Below are 21,976 nucleotides of genomic sequence, written 5' to 3'. Positions count from 1 at the left end.
GAGTCCAGGGAGTAGCATTTACAGTTTGCAATGACGAATTCATTCAAGCTGCAGTGTACAGACTGGGGCACACGAGGAATTGGAAGACATTCTATGGGAGAGGCCAATGTGGTTAGTTTTAAGTGAGGACATTGCCAGATCTTCACCCTCACTGTACTCTTCCCCCAGCATTTATCTGCCTGAAATCATGCCGTGTCTCCTTTTCCAACTCTCCAGAACGGCCTTCTCGCCACTGTATAAAAGGATGGCCTATTTCTGCTTACTGTAAATATTTCTTAGGTCATTTTCTGAGGTGTGAAACCTCTAGGGCATCAACCAAAGGGACGGTTCACAATAATGATTTTAAGGATGCATTTCTTAATTAAGTCACCATTCCTCTCTTCTACACAAGTCGTGCCATTTCTGATGCTTCGCCGTTTTTTGGTTTTCTTTCTTACCCCTTATGTGTACTGATTACCCATATTTGCAGTATATATGTGTTGTCCTAATCAGTGGTGCTCTCGTGACGCAGCAGCAGAGTGGAGTGGTTAGTGACAGGATGGGTGGCCCTCAAAGCCTAAAACATTCACTCTCTGGTGCTTGACAGAAAAATCTCCAGCCCTGTTCTCGCCAGCATTCTCTACTTCCAATTCACACCATTCATTCGTTCAACACTTTTTAAATTTTTTTGAGGGGCGTACCTTTATATGCCAAGCACTGTGCTAGCTACTGCATTTGTCGGGAAGGAAAAGCGGTTTGTACTTGTTAAAACCTTTTGAAGGGGAGCCATTTTCGTCGTAATTCAGTGGCTTTTTTGCACGAAAGAACAAATAATTCCTAAAGAAGGCCTGCCAAATTCTTGTTCTCTCGCGCTTGTAGATTACAGGTGTTGCCTTCAGTTTCCATTAAACAGGAGCATATTTGTTTCTTTGGGAAGGTGTCCCAGGTACGGGTCTTCCTTGTTATCAGGAGGTTGTAGATGAATCTTTTTGAGTCATTCAGGCATGTAAGACTGATCTTCACTATTGTTACCCACAAGGAATTCATCAGTTGGGTTATCCTCAAATCTGTGGATACACAGAGCGGGTGGAGGAGGATAGAAGAACCATTTTGTGAACGTGAACGTGGAATCAGGCTACATTTCAGTAATGGCAGCATTGGTTATTGAGAAATGTTTTCATGGAGCTCCATCATTGTAAAGGGGACTGAACTCAGTAGGTATTTCTAAAAGCTTCATCTGTGCCATTTAGAATTGTTCTGTAAAGTGTTTTTAGAGCCTCTGTAGTGATTGCTTAATTTATGCATTATTTTTGATGCCTAGCTTGTTGGTCTTTCAGTATGTAATGACACTAAACTGTTTCTCAAGCTCTTTCTACAGTGCACTCATATTAGTCCCTTTCGCCCTTTTCAAAATTTAGATAGGGGATATTTTACTCCTGTTGCTGGTAGATACTGAGTTTGCTTGGCTTTCCGTTCTGGATCTGCTGAGCAACTTTTTAGCAATTTGACTTTTTTTTTAAATTTTAAGCTATTTTGATTGAATTTCTCTTATTTTTCTTTACTACCTTGAAATCGAACCTCCATTTATCTGCACAGTGGAAAGGACTGACCTTTAAAAAAAAAAAGATTCCCTCTGGTTATTTGGCGGGGAGGGAATAAAGCACTAATCATTTTGTTATCAAAGGATATTTCTGACACATTCTTACTGTGAGTTTGCTAGTGCAGGCCAGAAGAATGTCCAACAGGAAGTAGTTAATTAATCCGGACAGAATCTAGCAAAACTGAAAAGTGAGCGCCCCTTCAGGGAGCTCTTTGTGTCATTCTTTCTGTTCATGCCGAGAAATCAGTGGAGTTTGCATCAGAAGATACTGTTCCCTATAGGGAGGTAGCTCGGAAAGCTGCAACTTCTCACGTGGGGGAATAAAAGAGAAACTTAAAATCCCTGGCCACTGAGTAGCGAGTCCCTTGGGTGGCTTGATAGCCTAGATCAGTCTGTTTAATAAATGCCTCTCTGTTGTTGCTTGTGTCACTTACACAGTCCTAAGCCCCTTCTATTCAGATACTAGAATTATCAGTCTGCACTACAAACTGCCAGTTTTCCAGAAATACAGCATAATTCAAAAGGTCTCTGTGGTGGCTCTTTTGGAGATGGCATAGAGAGGTTAGGGATTAATATGAGGGCAGAAAGTACAAATATTTTTTGATTTACTGAGCCACAGTTTGGAATTTAGATACGTGCTTCTACGTTATTTGCCATGAACAGGACAGAAACTGAGCAACCGTAATAGAAAGTCATTGGAATTACTGTCCTTTCGATTATAAAGGACTTTTAAAAAGGCAACTCAGTATTTATTTCAGTTATTTTTCTCTGACACTGCCTTGGTCATAAACTAGTCTCAGACCATGAAAGGACTGCAAAAATACTTAAATAAACCTGTGCTGGTCATTTTTTTTTATACTTATAACCTTTAACCCCATATTATTAGGGTAAGAAAGTGTTATATTTCTCATTGTTCCTGCCCCGTTGATTGTGTCTGCTTAAACTCCCTTGTAACCCCCATTCTTGTATTTTGGTAACAGAAGCATCCTGTTTTATGAATTGTGTGTGCTGAATTAGCTCAAGAGGACTTCACTGCATGATGATGACTTGAGTCCTTTAATTTTGAAGGCAGTTTCTTTTACCTTCATTATGAAAAGGGCAAATAAGGCAGTTTTCCTTGCCCGAGGGTTTTTCTTATAAAGCTTCCCCTCTCTTGGAAGAAAGCATCAGGACAAAAGGAATAGGCTGTTCCCAGGAATTTCTAGAAATAGCTTTTGGAAGCAAAATTAGAAGATAGCCCTCTGTTCCTCTGTGAAGGAGCAAAGTCGTTCTTACGGCATAAGAATTAGACGCAAAGGCTTTGATTCTTTGGGGATTCGTGATTTTCTCCCCACTGGTTATAACAGCAATGACCTTCTTTTACAGGATGTGAAGCACGTTTGCATACAGTCGTCTCAACATTGCCTTTACTGGTAACCTTGTGCTGTATAGAGCGGGTGTTGCTACTATTATTTCCGTTTTGCAGCCGGGGAAACAGATTGAAGGAGATTAATGACTTTGCCGGAGTCACTCAGCTACCAAATGGGAGAGCCTGGGGTTTTTGACTCCAGTCATGTGCTCTTTCGAGTGTACCACGCTGCCCAGGGTCTTTCCTCTTAATCTGTGCCGTTTAGTGTTGCTAAGATTCTAGGGGAACAATGACGGGGCGAAGGTGTCCTTCTCCCCGAGAAACACAAACGGCAATAAAATACGCATAATGTAAGCACTTAGAATGGGATGTATTCTCCAAAACTCATAGACAAACTGAGCAACGTGTTCTGAGTAATATGTACGTAAATATTCATATGCTATAATGTGCTTAATGTGTAGGTGTTCTATTTAATTTCATTCATATATTCTTGTTTCTTTTGCCCTTACTAGTGAATGATGGATTCAGTATTATAGGCTGATAGTTTCCTCAGACCTTTAAGATGTTATTGCATGGTCTCTGGTCTTGTTAATTTTGGTCTGTTGTTATTCTAAACTGTTCCTTTGTAGACAGTCTCTATTTTTTTTTAATTTTTAAAAAAGATTTTATTTCCTTATTTGTCAGAGAAAGCAAGAGAGCGCACAAGCGAGGGGGCGGGGCAGGGGGCGGCAGGCAGAGAGAGAAGCAGGCTCCCTGCTGAGCGAGGAGACCGATGTGGGACTTGATCCCAGGACCCTGAGATCATGACCTGAGCTGAAGGCAGACACTTAACTGACTGAGCCACCCAAGCGTCCCAACAGTCTCTATTTTTTGATAGTCTCTTTTTTTGCCTATTTAGCTTTGATGTCTCTTTGCTTTTGGTGCTAAACAGACATCTTATAATGTATATAGACATAAGCTTATTTTTATTTCTCTTGCTGATGACTTAGAGAATTAATGCCTTTCTCTGACTTTGGAAATTCTTAGCCACTATTTTTTTAAGTGGTTCTTTTTTTATTTGTGTTCCTGTTTTTTATTTTGAAATAATTTTAAACTTACAGAAAGGTTTCAAAAAATAGTACAGAGATACATACACATAGAATGGCATATTATTTAGCAATGAAAAAGACTAAATACCAATACATACTACGCATTGGATGAACCTTAAAAGCAATATGCTAATTGAAAGAAGCCCATAACAGAAGACCATATATTGTATTATTTCCTTTCTAGAAAAGGTCTAGAAAAAGCAAATTTATACAGACAAAAAGTAGATTTATGGTTGCCTAGGATTGGGTGGGCTGGGGGGAAATGAGGGATGAATGATCAAATCGATTGTGATGATGGTCATGCAACTTTGTATCATACTGAAAACCATCGAATTGTACACTTTAGGTGAATTGTAGCACAACCATCCAATCTAAGAAATTAACGTTGGTGTAATGCTATGAACTGAATTATGGACTTTATTCAGGCTTCATAGTTTTCCCACTAAAGTCCTTTTTCTGTTCCAGGATCCAATCCAGGGTCTCATGTTGCACTGAGTTGTCAATTTACCTAGTTCTTCCCATCTGTGCCACTTCCTCAGTCTTCTCTACTTTTCACGATGCTGATCCTTTCGAAGAGTCCTAGTTAGGTCTTTGGTAAAATGTCCTTCGATTTGGGTGTATGTAGTGTTTCCTCATGATTAGATGGAGCTTATGCATTTTTTTGACAAGAATACTCCAGAAGTAGTATTTCTCAGTGTATCTTATCAGGAGTACATGGAGTTGATATGTTTTATTACTGGTGATATTAACCTTCATCACTTGGTGATGTTAGCCTCAATTACTTGGTTAACGGGTTTCTCCACATCACAGTTACTGTTCTTTCTTCTGTAATTAACCCATTTTTGGAGGAGATACCTTGAGACTATCTAGTTGTCCTGTTTGCCCTCACACTTTTGCCCCCTAATTTTGACATCCACCAACAGATCTTGTCTGTGACAATTATTCCTCTGGTGTTTGTCTATTGGTGATTTTTTTCCTTTCATTGCTTCTACATTTATCAATCGGAATTTTTCTGTAAGGAAGAGCTGTTCCTTCTTTCTTATTTATTTATCTATTTCCGCCTCTGTGGACTTAGGGGTTTTTATTTGACCATTGGGAACACTTTGAGATTGGCCCCTATGTCCTTTCAACAAGTCCACATCCATTTTTGAACACTTCCCTACTTCTGGCAGCATAAGATGCTCCAAACTTAAGTTATATTTTTCTTAGTCCAGTCCTGGAATCAACCCCTTCTCTCAGGGCCCTTCTCAAATGAATCTCCTTTAGGAACTCTTGATAAATATCAGAAAGACCACCTCTTATTGATACTACCTGACTTTGAATTTCTTTTTATGTTTTATAACTCAAATCTCTCTGGTCTATATTTAGGATAACTTTCTATCTGTTGGGTTAATAATTTCAGTAATTATATTCTTCATTTCTGGAGATCTTATTTGGTTCTTTTCCAGATTTGGTTCTTCTTTTCCATCATGCCGTATTCTTTTACTGGCAATTAAATGCCTTGTCTGAAATCTTTTTAATTCTTAGAAGTACTTTTGTGTTGCTGTTCTGTTATCTGAAGGTCTTAGAAGGTTAGTCCTGCTGTTTCTTGTTTTTGTTGATTTTTTCATGTTGGACTGTGCCATAGTTTTTTGAAAAATTTTTTATCATGAACTCCTTTTTAGAGGAGATTATTTTATTTCATTTTTCTCTGTGAACCATTTTGGGTTGTGCTTTATAGGAATATCCTTTGGGAGTGATCCAGATGCCCCCTAGCTCACTGCTGTCTTTTATGTTAGTGTCTCAGCTCAGTGGTTTTTAGTCCAGCCATTAGGCTAAGGAGTCCGCTCTTTTGAAGGTGCTAGTTTTTTGTGTGGGTTTTTTTTTCTTTTAAGTTTATTTATTTTATTTTAGAGAGAGAGCATACACAAGTGGAGGGAGCAGAGGGAGAGGGAGAGAGAGTCTTAAGCAGACTCCCACTGAGAATAGAGGCCGTCGGGGGGGCTTTATCTCAGGACCCTAAGAACATGACCCTGAGATCATTACCTCGATCGAGATCACTACCTGAGCTGAAACCAAGAGTTGGACACATAACCAACTGCATCACCCAGGCACCCTGAGGGTCTCAGTTCCAACTTCCTGCCTTCTGTAGGGATAAAGGCAGTGTCTCCTCTTTTCCCGTGGACATTGAAACACAAGCTATTAGATTATGGAAACTGACAACTTTCTTACAGTCCCTCAGTGTAGTAATTTGCCTCTTTGTTTCTGGCACTAGGTAATTAACACCACCACCCTCTTCCCATGCTCCCACCCCTACCTTTTTTCCTTCCCAGCTCAGCTATATAGAGCAGAATTTCCTTCTTTATTAGTCACTTCAGGTGTGGCCCATCCCATTCCTAGAGCCAGAAGTCAATTTGTTTTTTGAACAGACAAGTGATTGGGTAATGAACAGTAGAGGCAGAACAAGCCCGTAAAGGCCAGGACCATGAGCCTGACTAATCTGATATAATTCAATAGATTGTACGGGTCACGAGGATAGTGGATCAGATCCACAGGGTTCCAGGAGATGGATATAGCAAGATGGTAGTAGATTAAATTCAAGGAGCCCTCAGGGCCAGGAGATCTCTGCCATGTAGTGTCAAGAATAGCCCAGGGTTGGGAAGGTCCAAGAAAGCAGCCTTCTTTACTAGAGGCTTCCCTGCTTCTGATTATGGGGGCAAGCCTAGGTTTATAAGTATTCCCTGCAGGTACACCTTGCTCCCATCTAAGGCCACACTTGCGGCTGTGGTTCTGAAATAGCTTCTCATGGTCCATATGTACAGTACCATTTTAGGCCTTCGCTTTCAAACTTTCTAGAAAGGAGACTTTTTTAAAAAAAGTTCTGCGAATCCTTGAATAAACTTGGAGGATGTAGCCTTCCTGCCCACCCAGCCCCTACGGAAAGGGCAAGGCCCTTTTTTTTTTTTTTTAAGATTTTATTTATTTATTTGACAGAGAGAGAGAGCACAAGCAGGGGGAGCAGCAGAGGGAGAGGGAAAAGCAGACTCCCCACTGAGCAGAGAGCCCAGCCCGATGCAGGACTCAATCCCAGAACCTGAGCCAAAGGCAGACGCTTAACCAATTCAGCCACCCAGGAGCCCCGCCCTCCTTTTTTTAATGTTACTTTTTATTCACCTGGGTCTTTAGTTGCAAAACCTTCCCCTTCCCAATTCGTTCTCCAGGTTCATTTTTTGTTTGTTTGTTTGTTTGACAGAGAGACACAGTGAGAGAGGGAACACAAGCAGGGGGAGTGGGAGAGGGAGAAGCAGACTTCCCGCGGAGCAGGGAGCCCGATGCGGGGCTCTATCCCAGGACCCTGGGATCATGACCTGAGCCGAAGGCAGACACTTAACGACCGAGCCACCCAGGCGCCCTCTCCAGGTTCTTTTAATTCTTTTATTCTCCATCTCAGATTTAACATTCCTCAGGTTCCAGCACCATGAATAGTTGATAAGTACTGATAATCTGTTATATTCTTAGTACCATGCTAGGTGAGTGGGGAATGAGAACTATGAGACATGATCATTATCTTCAAAGAACTTAATATCTACTTGAGGAGACAACTTACGTTCACGAAAATCGTGAATAATACTAGACAGTGTATAATTAAATGCTAAATTGGATGGTGCAGAGCTTTAAGTGTTAGACGGTGGAAGAAAGACAGGGATAAAAGGGGGGCTTGAACGGTAAGAGAAAGCTTAATTGTGGAATCGGGGTTTCAACTGGGTCTTGAAACCCCCTCCGTTGGAATCAGATGGGCATTTAAAGTGAAGAGAAAGCGTGAACAATTAGTGAGTACACTGAGCATGAGATTTGGGGGAAACGTTTGAGGCTCTGTATGTGTTGGGGGGACCAGTGAGACATAGGAATTAACGAGGTTGGGTGACTGCTTTGACTCTGGCTCTAAGACCACCAGAAGATTCTTGCAAAGGTTGCATTTTCATTTTGATTGTTCCCCAGCTCAGAAACCGCTAGAGGCTTCCTCTTCTTTTTTGATTCTGATTCAAACTCATTTTGGGATCCTAGGTCCTCTCTGATCTGTCAGCCTTCCCTCACTGGTACTTTGCATACCAGTTTTGCACCTACAACACGCTTTCTGTGTGTTTTGACCTATGCTTTCCACTTGCTCAGGGAGTATCTACCTGATTTCTGTCTATTCCTTCTTCTAGTCCTACCTCTAGGCTTCCTGGCTCTTGATGTTCTCTCTGACCCCCACGCCCAGACAGCACTTTACTCCTTGGTTCCTCCTGAAACTCTTTGCTTTTGAACACAGTTTAAAATTCAATCATATACCTTTTGCTTCCTGATAATTTAGAATTATATACATTCTCTTCCTTTTCAGTAGGTGCTAAATTCTTTGAGATGTTAGGTTGTGTTTTATATTTCATTGTTCCACTTGGTACTTTATGCCACTCTGGGCATATACTCAATGTTGAATTGATAGCTTTGAAAGAATTCGTTTATCTTTTGATTGCAAATACCGATGATTTGTAATATTAGTGCTACTTTGTATAAACATGCCTACTGACATGCCTGTCACACAGTATTCCCCTTAGTAAATGTGAATTCGATAGAAAGTTGTAGTGGGTTCCAAGCCAAAGAACACTTTTCTGCTGTTTCATGGGAAGAAGAAAATAAGAGCAAAAGCATCAAATCCAAGTGTTTGAGATACTCCTTCTGCGGTTTCCTCTTCAAGCCTCTCCTTAATCTGTGTCCTTAAGTATATATTATTCATTTATCTTTGACATTTTTTCACTTACTTCCTTATGTAGTTTTTCCTAAGTAATTTATGTTTGTAGATAGAGATAAATTGTCTGCATTAATTGAAGCTTAAGAGAAGAGATGGGAGTATTTTAGAAAGATTGATCCTTGTTAAACTCAATCTAATTGATCTCTGTTGGCACTCTTCTTGCCTGAGTTTAAAATGTTAATAAAGTATCTCTAAGTGAAGAAATCATCTGTTGTAGTTGGAATCAAATTTAAGAAGACATTTGATTCTCCAGAAAATCAGATAGTAAAATGAACTAAGAACACTTGGTTTAGAAAATTGGGTCGGAAAAAAAAAAAAAAAGAAAATTGGGTCGAGTTAAAAAAAAATTTTTGTTGGGCTGTAGTTTTATTTTGTCATTTAACAGCCTCTTAAAGAATCTGAAGTGACTTTTAAAGCAAAGTTTTAAAGTATTTTATTTATTTGGTTAGTTAGGTTAGTTAGTAAGCTCTCTGCCCAACCTGGGGCTTGAACTTACAACCACCCAGATCAAGAGTTGCTCACTCTACCAGCTGAGCCAGCCAGGTGCCCAAATTATTATTTTACATAATACAGCTCTTCTCCTGCCTCCTTTAAATGTTTGTAAGATGATTTGAGCATGTTCAATTTATATATATTAACATCTCAATTTTCCGAATGCTGACACAATTTCAGCAGGCCTGAAAAACTACAAAAGCTGCAGATACCTGCCTTTAGAAATGTTCTAACATTATCTTACCCTTTGTTTCAGAGAATGGTTCTTCAACAACATACATAGCTAATCTAACTCGCGTGTGCGCAGGGGCATGCATGCACGTGTACACGTGGGAGAGTTTTAGTTCCTTGGTTAGCAAAATAAAGTAGTAAAGAAGCTGTCATGTGAGTCAGGCTGGATCTTCTTCAACCACAGTTTATATTGGTTTAAATCATTTCTTTTGAGGAGTGATACCTTACCAAGTCTTACCTTCTGGGAATGTTCTTGTTCTTTCCTGGTTTCCTTATAATGAAAGATAGTACTCGGTACTAAGGGCCTCCTATCAGTTGGGATTTTGTTAGGCATTGACTCTTTCATTTGCTTCACAGGTCGTTTGCATTCGCTCAACTTGGAATGCACTCTCCCCAAAGCTCAGCTGTGACACGAGACCTCTCATTTTGAAGACCCTCAGTGAACTGTTTTCTCTCGTTCCTTCCTTAACAGTCAATACGGCTGAATATGAGGTATGCATTTGGAGGTCAATACATTTTCTCTTTCTACATTGAAAAGACATGGGCTTTATAATGACTTAGGGAAAAAGATACTCATACTCTTTGTTTGCCAAAAATCCTTTAACACTTTTTGTTCTAAGGACATGATATCTTTATGGACTGCTAGGAATGGGAGACTATCCACCCTTATCAATTCTGTGTCTTTAGTGTTTATTTACATAAAGGATATCAAGTTTTTATTATGAGAATATAGCCAAGATTTTAAAAAGTCAGTATGTAATAAATAAAATTAAAAGTCGGTATGTTAAAAGTATAGGGTTTCTAAAATAATGGAATTCCGGAGGCCAAAAGTTTAAATTCATTTGATTAGTGTTTTTAGTTCTAAAAAAATACAAAGACTTTAATGGGGCAGGGCAGAATCTCCCATATAGTATAGACATATTGTCATTTATGTTTTGCTTCTACGTTTCCCATAAAGATATGATTTTTACACGTTAGTTCACATTTCCTATATACATCTGTACAATGAGGGTGATTGTAAAATCAGACTATCTTAGGAGAGGAAAATAACTTTGTGAGCTGCTTGGTATTTGTCATTGCAGTAAACTCAAACACTTGGTGGAAGATGCTTTGCTATAAGGTTCATATATTCTGTTTAACGTTTTCTGTATTATCTCTTCTTGAAATGGGCAAAATGAGAGAGTGGTGAATTCATTTATGTCTACACTTTTGTAGCCATATTCCCACTCATGCTTACCCTTTCTCTTTTTCCATTAAAGCGCAGCAATTGATTTTCACTTGAAATCTTCGTGAACTTTTAGTTTGATTTAGTGCTTCACAGATAAACTGCCGCCCCCACAAGAATCCAATAATAGTCCCTTACATGCTTTAGATTATGTGATAAGGCAGGATTATAAGATAATACTTCTTCTAATCATTCTTAATGCTGCACAGCGAATAAAATCAAATTTGTCCTTCCTGAGGATACAGTACCTGGCATAGTGCCTGGCACATAACATACATTCAGTGAGTAGTTACTGAATGAGTGATTCAACCAGTATGGGATGAGTTTATTCTCATATTTGAGTTTTTGTTTTAGGGTATTAAAAAAAAAAAGAATCAGTTTGAGACTCCTGGAGTATATAGTTCACCAAAAGTCTTTTTTATGGAGACTATTATGATATATACACTTACGTTGTCCGAAAGTCTGCTGGGCTACTGACAAAGAGCTAAGACTAAAAGCCAAAGTGAGGACGTGTTGTGTATATCTATTTTCTGTTTTCAAGGACTGAACTCATATACCTGTGTATTGCTTGTACTTTGACTTATTCAGATTTTATTACAGGTTAATTTATGGACTGGTTTTTGTGTTGGTTTCTTTTGTTTGCTTACCAATGGCTGTAAAATTTGTGTGTGTGTGTGTGTGGGTGGGTGGGTGTGGGTGGGTGTGTGCTGAGGGGTAACACTTGATTTTTTTTTCTTCTTCAGATTTACATTCTTGTCCACTGGTGTCTTATTTTGGTTTATCTTCATGCTTATGTTAATACTAAGGTTCCTCTGTTGCTCAGATAAGACAGCTTTGGAGCCATTCTATCCATCAATTTCCTCCCAGTAAGAGAGAGAGCCCTTTAGTAACCATAGTCCACTTGGAAGCAGAAGTCAGGAAATGTGGAGAGAGACCTCTGTCCATCTGTCTCGTTCTGTCTGGCTGGCTCTTTCTCTGTCTCTCCCTGTCCCTCTCTTTTCCCCCATCTCCCCCTCTCTCAGCCCCAGTCCCTTCCTTTCTCCCTCCCTCTTTTCTCTCTCCCTATGCGTATTTAAATAATGTGTTCTCTGTTAACTGCTTAGAGTTTGGATATAATTTTCCCAGAGCATTTCTTTGGTCATTGTTCTTCCCAGGAACCTCAGCGTCTTGTGTTGGCCTAAAATGGAGTCCAACCTCTCGATACCTAACCAACCAGGCCTTTTAGAATCCGGTCTCACTCTACCTTTCTGCCTCCTGCACTCCAGGAAAACTAAACCGCTTGGAATGGTTTTTTTCTGTCTCCAAACTTTTCTATTTCTTTTCCTCTGTGCATGTTCTTCTCTCTGTCAGAATTGCTTTTTTTTGCAAATTTTTTGTGCAAGCAGGGGTCTGTTGCTATAGACTTGATTCTTTATACTGTTCTAAGAACATTTATTTCCGTTTTATGCTACAGGTATATGTATATATATTATTTTCCCCATTAAACTATAAGCTTGTTGCAAATAGAGACCATGTTTCAATTAGTGTATTTTCTGAATGGCTTTGCTAAGTGCTTGTACATCCATTCATTGACTCAGAATATATTTAGTGAAACTGTCCTAGGCTTTAGAAATTCTAATACATAATAGATATTCTTTTTAAGTACCTATTATATTCCCACCACTCTTCTCATTACTTTATACCAATTCGTTCTAATATCTCATAGGAAGGTATTATTTTCATTTTAGAGCTAAAGAATCTGAGGTTTTGAGAGGTACATCCATTCATTAAATATTTATTGAGTACCTGCTACCTGCCAGACAAGGAGCTTGAATAATGTTGTAGTTTCTAAACAAAGGCTGATGTTTAAGCCCAGGACATTTAGCTCCATAGCCTCTGTTTTCTCATTACACCCTATTGTCAGTCTCTGCCTTCCAAAAGCTCAAAAGTTGGCAAAAGAGTTGGATATAAGCAATAATAACTATAATAACATTTGATGAGTACACTCAATCAGAGGGCTACGAGAGTATGGTGGTGGACGTGACTAGCATTCTAGAAGGAGTTGAATGAAACCTTACTTAGTTGGTGCTATTAGACTAAGTTCTTAAAGAATTTAAAAAAATGTTGCTTTTCATTGAGGTCTGAGAATTAGAATATACAAAGACAAGGAGGTATAGAACCTTTTATGACTTAGGAGGGCAAGAAGTTAGATGTGATTGAAGTGAAGACGACATTGAGCCAATATTGGAAGATAAATGGCTTTTTAAGCTTATTACTTATTAAGTATTTGTCACTTGAGGAACTGGCCTTTATGTCCTTTATTTTTCTGGACTTTATGGTCCAGGCTTTTGAAATGCAAAAGACAGTCACTGTCCTAAAGAGTGTAAATCTAGTAGGGAGTTAATGACATACACAGATTATCATATTGGATGCTAGAGTGTGCCATGGGCCATATGGCCACTTGGTGAAGTGAGTACTGTCTTCTGGGTAGAGGATCAGAAACAGTGGCATGAAAGAGGGGAGTGAAATCTGTACTAGGTAGGACTTGAGAGGTCAGCCAAAAAATGGTTAGGTTTCTAAATTTAATATTAACATACTGTGTTTAAAATGTCCATGTGTTTCCATGATGCATCTCTCTCTGAGTATTTTCACTTTATGAATGATGGCTAAATATCGATTAAGTCAATCACTAGTGGTATACTTTTGAGTGAGTTAATTTTCACTGTTTGCTACTTTGGATTGTTCCCAGTTTTGTCTTCATCTTAACAATTTATTGTGATGTTTATTGATTTTTCAGAATTTTAAAGTTCAAGTCCTCAGCTTCCTCTGGACCCACACTCAAAACAAGGTACTATCACAAGGGTGTCGGTGAAACGGAACCAAGCTGAGAAAGAACTGTGAAATAAGACTCTTGAAATAAAAAATATAACTCGAAATGATGGCTTCACAATATTAAAAGAACTGTGACATTAATGAGTTTAGGTTTTAGAAATTCTTCTCAATTTATGCCCGTTAACACATTTTTGTCATGAAGTGCACTTCATTACTTTGTGAAGCTGACAGATGGGAAGAGAGACTGCTGTCATTGTGTCATTTTTTTTTTAATGGCCCTTCCCCTTTCCTGCTTTGCCCCTCCCCCACCATCAAGTACATCAAGCAAACAGAAAGTCCAGTTCATTTTTTTAGGTATCATTTCCAATCAAGGAGTACAGAGAAGAGGGTGTCTGTCAGTGATGTTCTACTAGACTACTAGATTCAAGAGTGTAGGAGCTGAGATTCCCAAGGGCTGACTTTCCTGGTTAGTAGCTGGAGAATCAGAACCTAATTCCAACCTATCAGACTCCATTTCCTCATACTCCTTCCAACCAACCCTACCACATCATGGGTAACTTGAGCGATTTTGAGTTACTTTATGTTTAATGTCCAAACTAGGATAAAAATTGAGTACTTCTGATCTCTCTACCCACTGCTGTTTTCTCTCTCTCTATTTTTAGTCGGGACACAGTAAGCAAGGCTTGAGTATCATTTCCAAAGCACTGACTCTAGAACTTCGAGGTTGGTGCGGGAAGATTTTCTTCGTTCCTCCAGAGTTGATGTGTAACGTGTATTGTTTCTTTTGTTTGTCTTACTCGTACCCTGTCTAGGACCCAGTTGTGGCAAATGCCGCATATAAATCTTTGTCACACTTCCGTGCGGGAGAAAACACCATTCTTCATCTGCCTGAAGAGGTAGGCCTGGGTTTTATAACTTTATGTGTATCTCCTCTCTTAGAAGATTTTTACCTGATGGATGTAACTCTAAATATGTGCTCTATAAAAAATAAGAATTTATATTTATTTTTTGTTTAACCCGTAAAAGACCATAGAGGTTTAGACCTCACAGATAATGAATTTAAATCTCTTTGAGGCCGATGGAAACCACCTATGGTGCACCCAAAGTCTCTGTAGGTGACTGGGTATAGGACTGCATGCCCAGGCCCCTAGCTTATTGGTCCAGAAGATCTGTGTCCCCATAGCAACTGCTTTGCCCAGTTGGTATTCCATCTTAGACTTTAAATCCAAGCATGGCCCCACATCGACTAAGGTTGGTACAGCCTGTGCAGCCAAAGGTCCTTATTTGTGATACAAAATTGAGATGCCCCGTCCAGAAACATCTGTTTCTTAGTTTAGTATAAAAAGACATATAGGTTAGCCCCAGGGAACTGGATGAGGAAAGTATCTCTCTTTTAAGGGTTAACACATTGTGGTACACTATCTTTTTTTTTTTAATGTATTTTATTTTTTTTAAGATTTTATTTACTTATTAGAGAGAGAGAGAGCGCGCACACAAGCAGGGGGAGCGGCAGGCAGAGGAAGAAGCAGGCTCCCTGCCAAGCAAGGAGCCCGATGCGGGACTCGATCCCAGGATACTGGGATCATGACATGAGCCGAAAGCAGATGCTTAACCGACTGAGCCACCCAGGCATCCCAAGATTGATTAAAAACATACAGCCTTTTCTAATATCTGCTGGACAGAACCAGCTTTAAATTATTTGGTAATGTTAAGGAGCTAAGTGTACGATTTCACATTTCGTGTTGCTGCTAATTCAAATGCATACAAATGTTTGAGTGTCTCTGGAGTGTAAGGCAAACATTGTGTTAGAAGTTATGTGAAATGTTACCCAGAATCTGTCCTTAGGTCAAATGGCTTAAGAAGTTTTGATACAAATTTCTTGGTACCCTAAGGCATTCAAATGGGTTGACTTTTTCTTTGGGATTGAGTTTACGCAGAGGTTAGATGCCAGTAGGAACAAGGCAGACTTGTGTTGAATGACTTGAATTGGAGGGACCGATAAAAGGCTCTTGTGAAACCAAATCCTAGGTCAGGCAGGATTACTCATGTTGAGGATGCAAACACAGATTGGCCAGCTTGTTGTGTGGTTATCACAATGAGAGGTATTCTGTGACTCATAAAATTAAAAACGATGGGACTCAGACTGCACTATGGTGACTAGCAATACTTCTTTTAAAAAAGGGAAAAAAAGCTACCTGTAAACTTTGTATGCAAACTACCAGTAAATTGGCTACAACACCTGCAGAGATACCTTTTATTATTATTAATTTTTTTTTTTTAAAGATTTTATTTATTTATTTGAGAGAGAGAATGAGAGGTAGAGAGCGCGAGAGGGAAGAGGGACAGAGGGAGAAGCAGACTCCCCGCTGAGCAGGGAGCCCGATGCGGGACTCGATCCCAGGACCCTGGGATCATGACCTGAGCCGAAGGCAGTCGCTTAACCAACTGAGCCACCCAGGCGCCCTTATTATTATTAATTTAACGAGCAATTGCTAAGTTAGATCACAGCGTAATAATTACCTTTACTTTTAGCTATTATTCATGAAATATTCCCTCTGGAGTAGTAGGTTTCATTAAATAACTCCCACATATTCTTGACTGGTCTCTACCTCTTTACATATTGATATGTTTATATCTGTTCCTACTTTGGTAGTTCTATTCAGTTTCTGATTGTGCTTTTTAGTTTATGCTCAGGTAAGTGCTCTGCTCAGGCAGATATTAGATACTTTCTTAATCTAATTCTTCAATATTCTCTGATCCCTGGGGAGCCATAAATACAGCTCTTTATACCTTCCAATTTAAAGGGTAGTGATAGAGTTGGGATTTCTATAATATGCTTGGGTTTTCAACTTTAGAATGTGAAGAACTGTAAGGGAAATCTCTAAAATTTATCCTTTTTCTGCCTTGCTTCTCAACCTTTTTGCTACCCTTACCCCTTCTGGGATTCGGCTTATTCGCCAGAGTAACAATGGCTCACTCTAGTGGATATTCTCAATTAGGTTTAAGATGAGGGGACATAAGTGATTTAAAAGAGTCCATCTTTGACCTCCAGTTTCTGATATAGACAACCTGCCTCCTCATGGAGAATTATTGCTTTCAGGGCTGCACAATGCATTCTTCTTTTTATTGATGACTGAGTTTCCCTTTGGCTGTTTGAATACCTAAGGACTAAAAAGTACAGCAAATGGTCAATGTGTTCATATCCCAAACAAGCCCCCAAAAGCTAAGGATACAACTGAGTCAGGTCCCCACCTCCGTCTGGTAGTCGTTAGCAGTGAGGTAAAACTGAGGCTCATCTTCTATAAAACCATATTTTCAATGATTTGAAAGTCCCTGCCAGGTAGGGTCTTCTACAGTGTAAAAAACCAAAGATTCTTCCTTGTCGGAGATTACTCACTCTGCACCAAGGCTTACTCACAAAACTGAAGGTTACCTCTGTACCTTTCCAGTAGAAGTACATCCACATTCTCTCCGTTTGTGGAAACTTGTGAAATAATCTTTTAATGAGAGTGCTGTGAATTTCAAGTAGAAAGAAACAGTAGAAAGATACATTGTATCCTTATCAACGTTGCTACTTTTGTGGATAATTCAGCTACTTTTGTAAGTACTAGGTCTCTTTAAAATTACTAAACATAGATTTCTTGTTGACCGATGCATCAATTTAAGCCGTGAAACTTGTTGAAAGCTCACAGGTTAATAGAACAAAAGATGTTAGAGGAGTGGCAGATATCAGTTAGGGTTGAATGAAACATTACAGGTAAGGTAGGATGGAAAATGTCAATGATTAGTGGAGCTGAATAAGATACCATGTGAGTGAGGGAATTTGAATATCAATTAACTCATGTTTCTTGTCATTGGTTTGTTATTAGGAAGTTCTGTGGGATTATTAATGATAGACACTTCGCACTTGCATCGGTTTAGCAATTATTTATTGGACATACACTAAGTACTAGGCTGTTTTATAATCTGGGAAAGTTGAATGAATCCATATGTTTTGTTGGTTGGTAAAAGCGTCATTGTTAATCACTTGAAACATGCAACTCTAAAGTTGGTCAAGAAGTTTCAGGGGGCTCTTTTGAGAACTTGTTGATTCCAATATTAAAAATGGACACAAATGATTTTTCTCCTTTAGTTTGTATTTTTTTGTTCTGCTTAGCTATTTATCCTTCTCTGCCTTCTTTAATGTCCCCCCCAACCGAATAAAACAAAACAAAAACAAACAAAATACAGAGAATTGATATTCTGGTGAAACAATCAGTAACAGCTGAACCTTTAGGTAGAAGATGGATTCTCGTCTCTCACTTGGGTTCATTAAAAAAATATTTAGTTGTTTAAAAATTAAACTTTTTGTTTTAGAGATCTTAAGATAGATTGTGTTATTGATTTCTGGAGTTAATTTTAGAAGTGAGTAATGTAAGAGAACTCATTCTGTATCCTGGGTCGGTATTAATATGGTCTAACCTGTTTGGCTTTCATTTAAGTGAATGTCACTGCATTCATCAGAAGCTGTTTCTCTTTTTAAATAAATTTATGCAGATACTTGATGTGTTCTAAATAAAATCCTGTGTTTATGCACAAACTCCTGGATTTCCATAGGTTATACACAAGAAAATACGGTTAAAAGGTTATCTGGCTCAGAACCCGTAGAGGAGGCATTTTGTAGGATAAGCTTTCCAATATTCAATTTGAAGCAGATTCTAAAAGTAATTTATCATTTTCTATTTGGCTCTCCACTTAAGTTTTTTCAACAAAGCTTAGCTATAATTGGAAGGGTATAGTTGTGTGTGTATGTACATGTGTGCACATGCATGTGTATATGTATTTTAAATATGTGTGCAGTTTTCTTGGATGTTTTAGTAGCTAATGTAATATAATTACCAAAATGTTATAATTTTAAAGGTATTCTTTTATATGACTTCTCTTGATTTTTCTTAGTTGTGTGCACATTCATCTTATTCAGTCATTACACACAAAGCAAGGGAAAAGCCTGGGGCTAGCATAGAGAAGCTGGAACAAATATTTCTTTAAGGGATGAGCAGAGGAAGAGGGAAATGTAATGAAACCAAGGTCCAACAATAAGTGCGAATATGTTCAGGAGAATTAACTCGCCTTTGAAGACACAAATCACACCATTCTAAGTCAGCAGATTATATCAGCTCTTCTTAAATGACAGTACATCTGTAGTTTCTTTGTTAAAATATATGCATATGTAAGATGCAGACATACGCTCTTTACCACATGGCAGATAAATTAATATAGGCATCCAGTTATGTGAATGTAAAATTAGACAACATAAGATAGATGAGTGGATCATTATTTTTTATTTCCAACCTAGTAGGTCTTTCTTTATCGTTTCTAAGAAATATTGATGGCTTGGGTGCTGTGACTCATTTTAAGTAATTTAGGTTGACTGAACTGAAAGACTGGGTGGGCTAAAATAAGTGCAAAAATAATCCTATCCCTTTTACACTAAATAATTCTGGAATTGGAAGCACTTGGTCATTTGCCATAGTTCCTCCACCAGCTAAGATCCCTCTGAAGGTGGTGACAGCTTCCGGCTTCCACTGCCCCCCACCCCTTTCCTCTCCTACCTCCTTCTTATAACCTGCCTTCCTTCCAACCTTCCTCTTTCCCTTCTTCTGTTCTTATTCAGCAGCTTTATGGAGCTATAATTCTCATTACGTTTAATTCACCCATTTAAAATGTACAATCCGGTGATTTTAGTATATTCAAAGATCTGTGCAGCTAATCACAGAGCAACCACAATCTAATTTTAGAATTTTCTTAGTAGTCAATCCCCATCACCCCTTTCCCTTCCCACAGCCCTAAGCAACTGTTAATCTACTTTCTGTCCCTCAATTTGTCTAACCCATACCTTTCCTATAATGAAATCACATAGTATGTGGTCTTTTGTGGCTGGCTTCCTTCACTTAGCATAATCATTTCAAGGTGCATTCATCTCTAGCACATGTCTGTACTTCCCACCTTTGTATGGCAGAATAATATAACATTGTGTAGATAAGCCACATGTCGTTTATGTATTTATCAGATCATGGACATTTGAGTTGCTTCCATTTGGGGGCTATTATGAATAGTGCATTCACACACGTATGCAAGTTTTTACGTGACTGTATATTTTTCATTTCTCCCGGTTCTATAGCTAGGAGTGGAATTACTGGACCGTGCAGTAACTCTGTTGAACTTTTTGAGAAACTGCCATACTGTTTTCCAAGGGGGCTGAGCCATTTTATATTCCCACCAGCAGAGTAGGAGGGTTCTGATTCCTCTATATCCTCACCAGCCCTCTGAATTTTCATGGTATTTACATGTTTACCTTCCAACTCCCCAAATCTCCTGCCATTTGTGCATAGGGTATGTGTCAGAGCTTCCCAGCGCTTTGATACACTTGTGTGGTAGCTGGCGTTACCCGTGTAGTCTCGGGCTGTAAACATTGTTGTCTGTTTCCCCCTGTATGCTGTTCAAATATTATTTTCAATTTGTACTATGATGTGTAAAAAGGAAGCAAGGCAAACGAACCCAGGACCAACTCCTTTTGTGGATCTTCTTAGGCAACTGGGACTGGTTAGGATCTCTAAAATAACTCCTGATGATTGGAGTTATTTTAAACCTGGCCAATTGACAGTATGTACACAGACCAGAGACACTTGGAAAACCCCCACTTGTGAGAGCCGAAAGGGTTGCGGATGTGCCCGAGTTTCTCCAGTAAGCATTGATACCCACAAATGCTATCTTGCCCTATGTGGAGCATACATTATTGTTATCTCTGTAATTATGGCTGGCGCAGTCCTCTGAGAATTAGATACTCAATATTGAATCAGAATTAAATCATGTCTTGGAAAGTGCTCGGGTAGTCAGGTTGCTTTTATTCCTTCACTAGTGAAGAGAACACTAGTTATGGTTGAAAGGCTTCATTGGATTTGAGGTTATTATACTTAAGAGAAGCATTTCCTCTCTGTTTTCTTTTATCCCCCTGCAAGAATCCTGACTCAGTGCAGTTCCTAAATGGAACAGTGCTTTGGGGACCTATGAAGAAGGCAGTCTGCAGGAATTGTTAATTATTTCTAAAAATAACTCCGGGAGACAGGCTAATGGTAATGACTGGGTTCTGGCACTTTATGGTTATAGCAACCACTTTTATATATTTTGATTTCCTCCCCTTATGCTTAATTATCTCCATGTGGGCATTATGATGGTGTGTCATTGAAAGTATTAAAAATTTAATTAATTGCTTGACAGTTGTATCTTGTAGAAACTGCAATAGTGGTAATCTTTTTACATTTTCAAATTTTTGGTTCAAACAAACCTAAATTTTTGGTTCAAACAGAATCTTCAAATTGCAAATTAGACACAGTAAAGTGTAGCTACCAGTTACAGATTTTAGTGTTTTTATATTTTATAGCAACAAACTGCCAAGTCTAAACGAAAGTCAACTAATGCATTCTGTCCTTTCCTGATCTCTAGTATATATTCTACTGGAAGATTTTAAGCTTTGCCATAGAGATAGGGCTAGAATCAGAAGTTAAAAAAGAAGTATTCCGACAAGGCAAATATTTAATTATAAACCACAGAAATTCAATATATTGAATGTGTCAGTGTTTGCATTTTATTGTCAGATGGTGTAAAATTTTATTAGTGTTCTATAATAATCATTGCTTACCCTGGCTTATGGTAATTTTCTTAGTATATTACCATTAGTGCTTTACATGGATCTGGGATTGTATCTACTAAGATAGAGTTTATCATTCAGTTAATCTGAAAATGAATAGATATTTTAAATTAATTTTCAATGGTCTTTTGACATTACAGTGTAATGAGTCTAACTCAGTTTTTAAATCTCGACATAAAAAGTGCAAGGAAAAGATTTTACATAATAGTTTAGTATTGCCTTCTCTGTCATTTCAGATAAGACCGGAAATCCCTACTCCCGATGAGCTAGATGAAGATGAAGATGATGAGGGCGATGAGAAGGATGTGGATCTTTCTGTTCCTGGCTCTTGCTATCTCAAGCTGTTGTCACTTACTGCTCCTTTGGTCTTACCAGGTGACTCCTATGTAGTGGCAGGGAAGCCAGCATTTTTCAGGGATTTTACCTGTCTGATTGTGTTCTTTTGTGATGTGTACGTATGATAGCTTACTTTAATTAGAGCTTACTTTCTGTCTGCAAGGCACAATGTATCCATCTGTTGTAGAGGGACTGCTTGAGGTAGTGATGGTGTTCAGAACACACCGAAAAGCATTAGAGTCGAAGAAAATTGAACCGGAAAACTAGTTTAAACAACCATTTTCAGTGAGAAATTAAAATTCATTTCAAAAGCTATATTCTACGAGACCAATTTGCAATGGGACTTCAAGTCGCTGGCTCCAATAATAGTTCTTTATTCTATAAGCTAAATGAAAAGATGGTTAGACTCTT

At 38.7% G+C, this 21,976-nt stretch overlaps 1 protein-coding gene across 7 annotated transcripts in view; it reads left to right on the top strand.

The window, feature by feature from the left end:
- Positions 1 to 21,976, top strand: part of FOCAD (focadhesin) — a 310,627-nt gene that overhangs the window by 177,777 nt on the left and 110,874 nt on the right. For 6 of the 7 annotated variants that reach the window (XM_027615362.2, XM_027615363.2, XM_027615366.2 and 3 more), the window contains 4 exons: positions 9,864 to 9,998; positions 13,508 to 13,558; positions 14,355 to 14,438; positions 21,466 to 21,604. In XM_027615362.2, the coding sequence (XP_027471163.2) occupies positions 9,864 to 9,998; positions 13,508 to 13,558; positions 14,355 to 14,438; positions 21,466 to 21,604 (409 nt within the window). The remainder of the gene's footprint in view (positions 1 to 9,863; positions 9,999 to 13,507; positions 13,559 to 14,354; positions 14,439 to 21,465; positions 21,605 to 21,976) is intronic. The other variant, XM_027615367.2, reaches the window with a different exon arrangement.

The sequence above is a fragment of the Zalophus californianus genome, chromosome 13 (assembly GCF_009762305.2).
Source record: "Zalophus californianus isolate mZalCal1 chromosome 13, mZalCal1.pri.v2, whole genome shotgun sequence".
In the NCBI taxonomy this organism is placed as follows: Eukaryota; Metazoa; Chordata; class Mammalia; order Carnivora; family Otariidae; genus Zalophus; species Zalophus californianus.
Note: the sequence above shows the minus strand (reverse complement) of the source record. Positions and strands in the feature narration are given on the sequence as shown.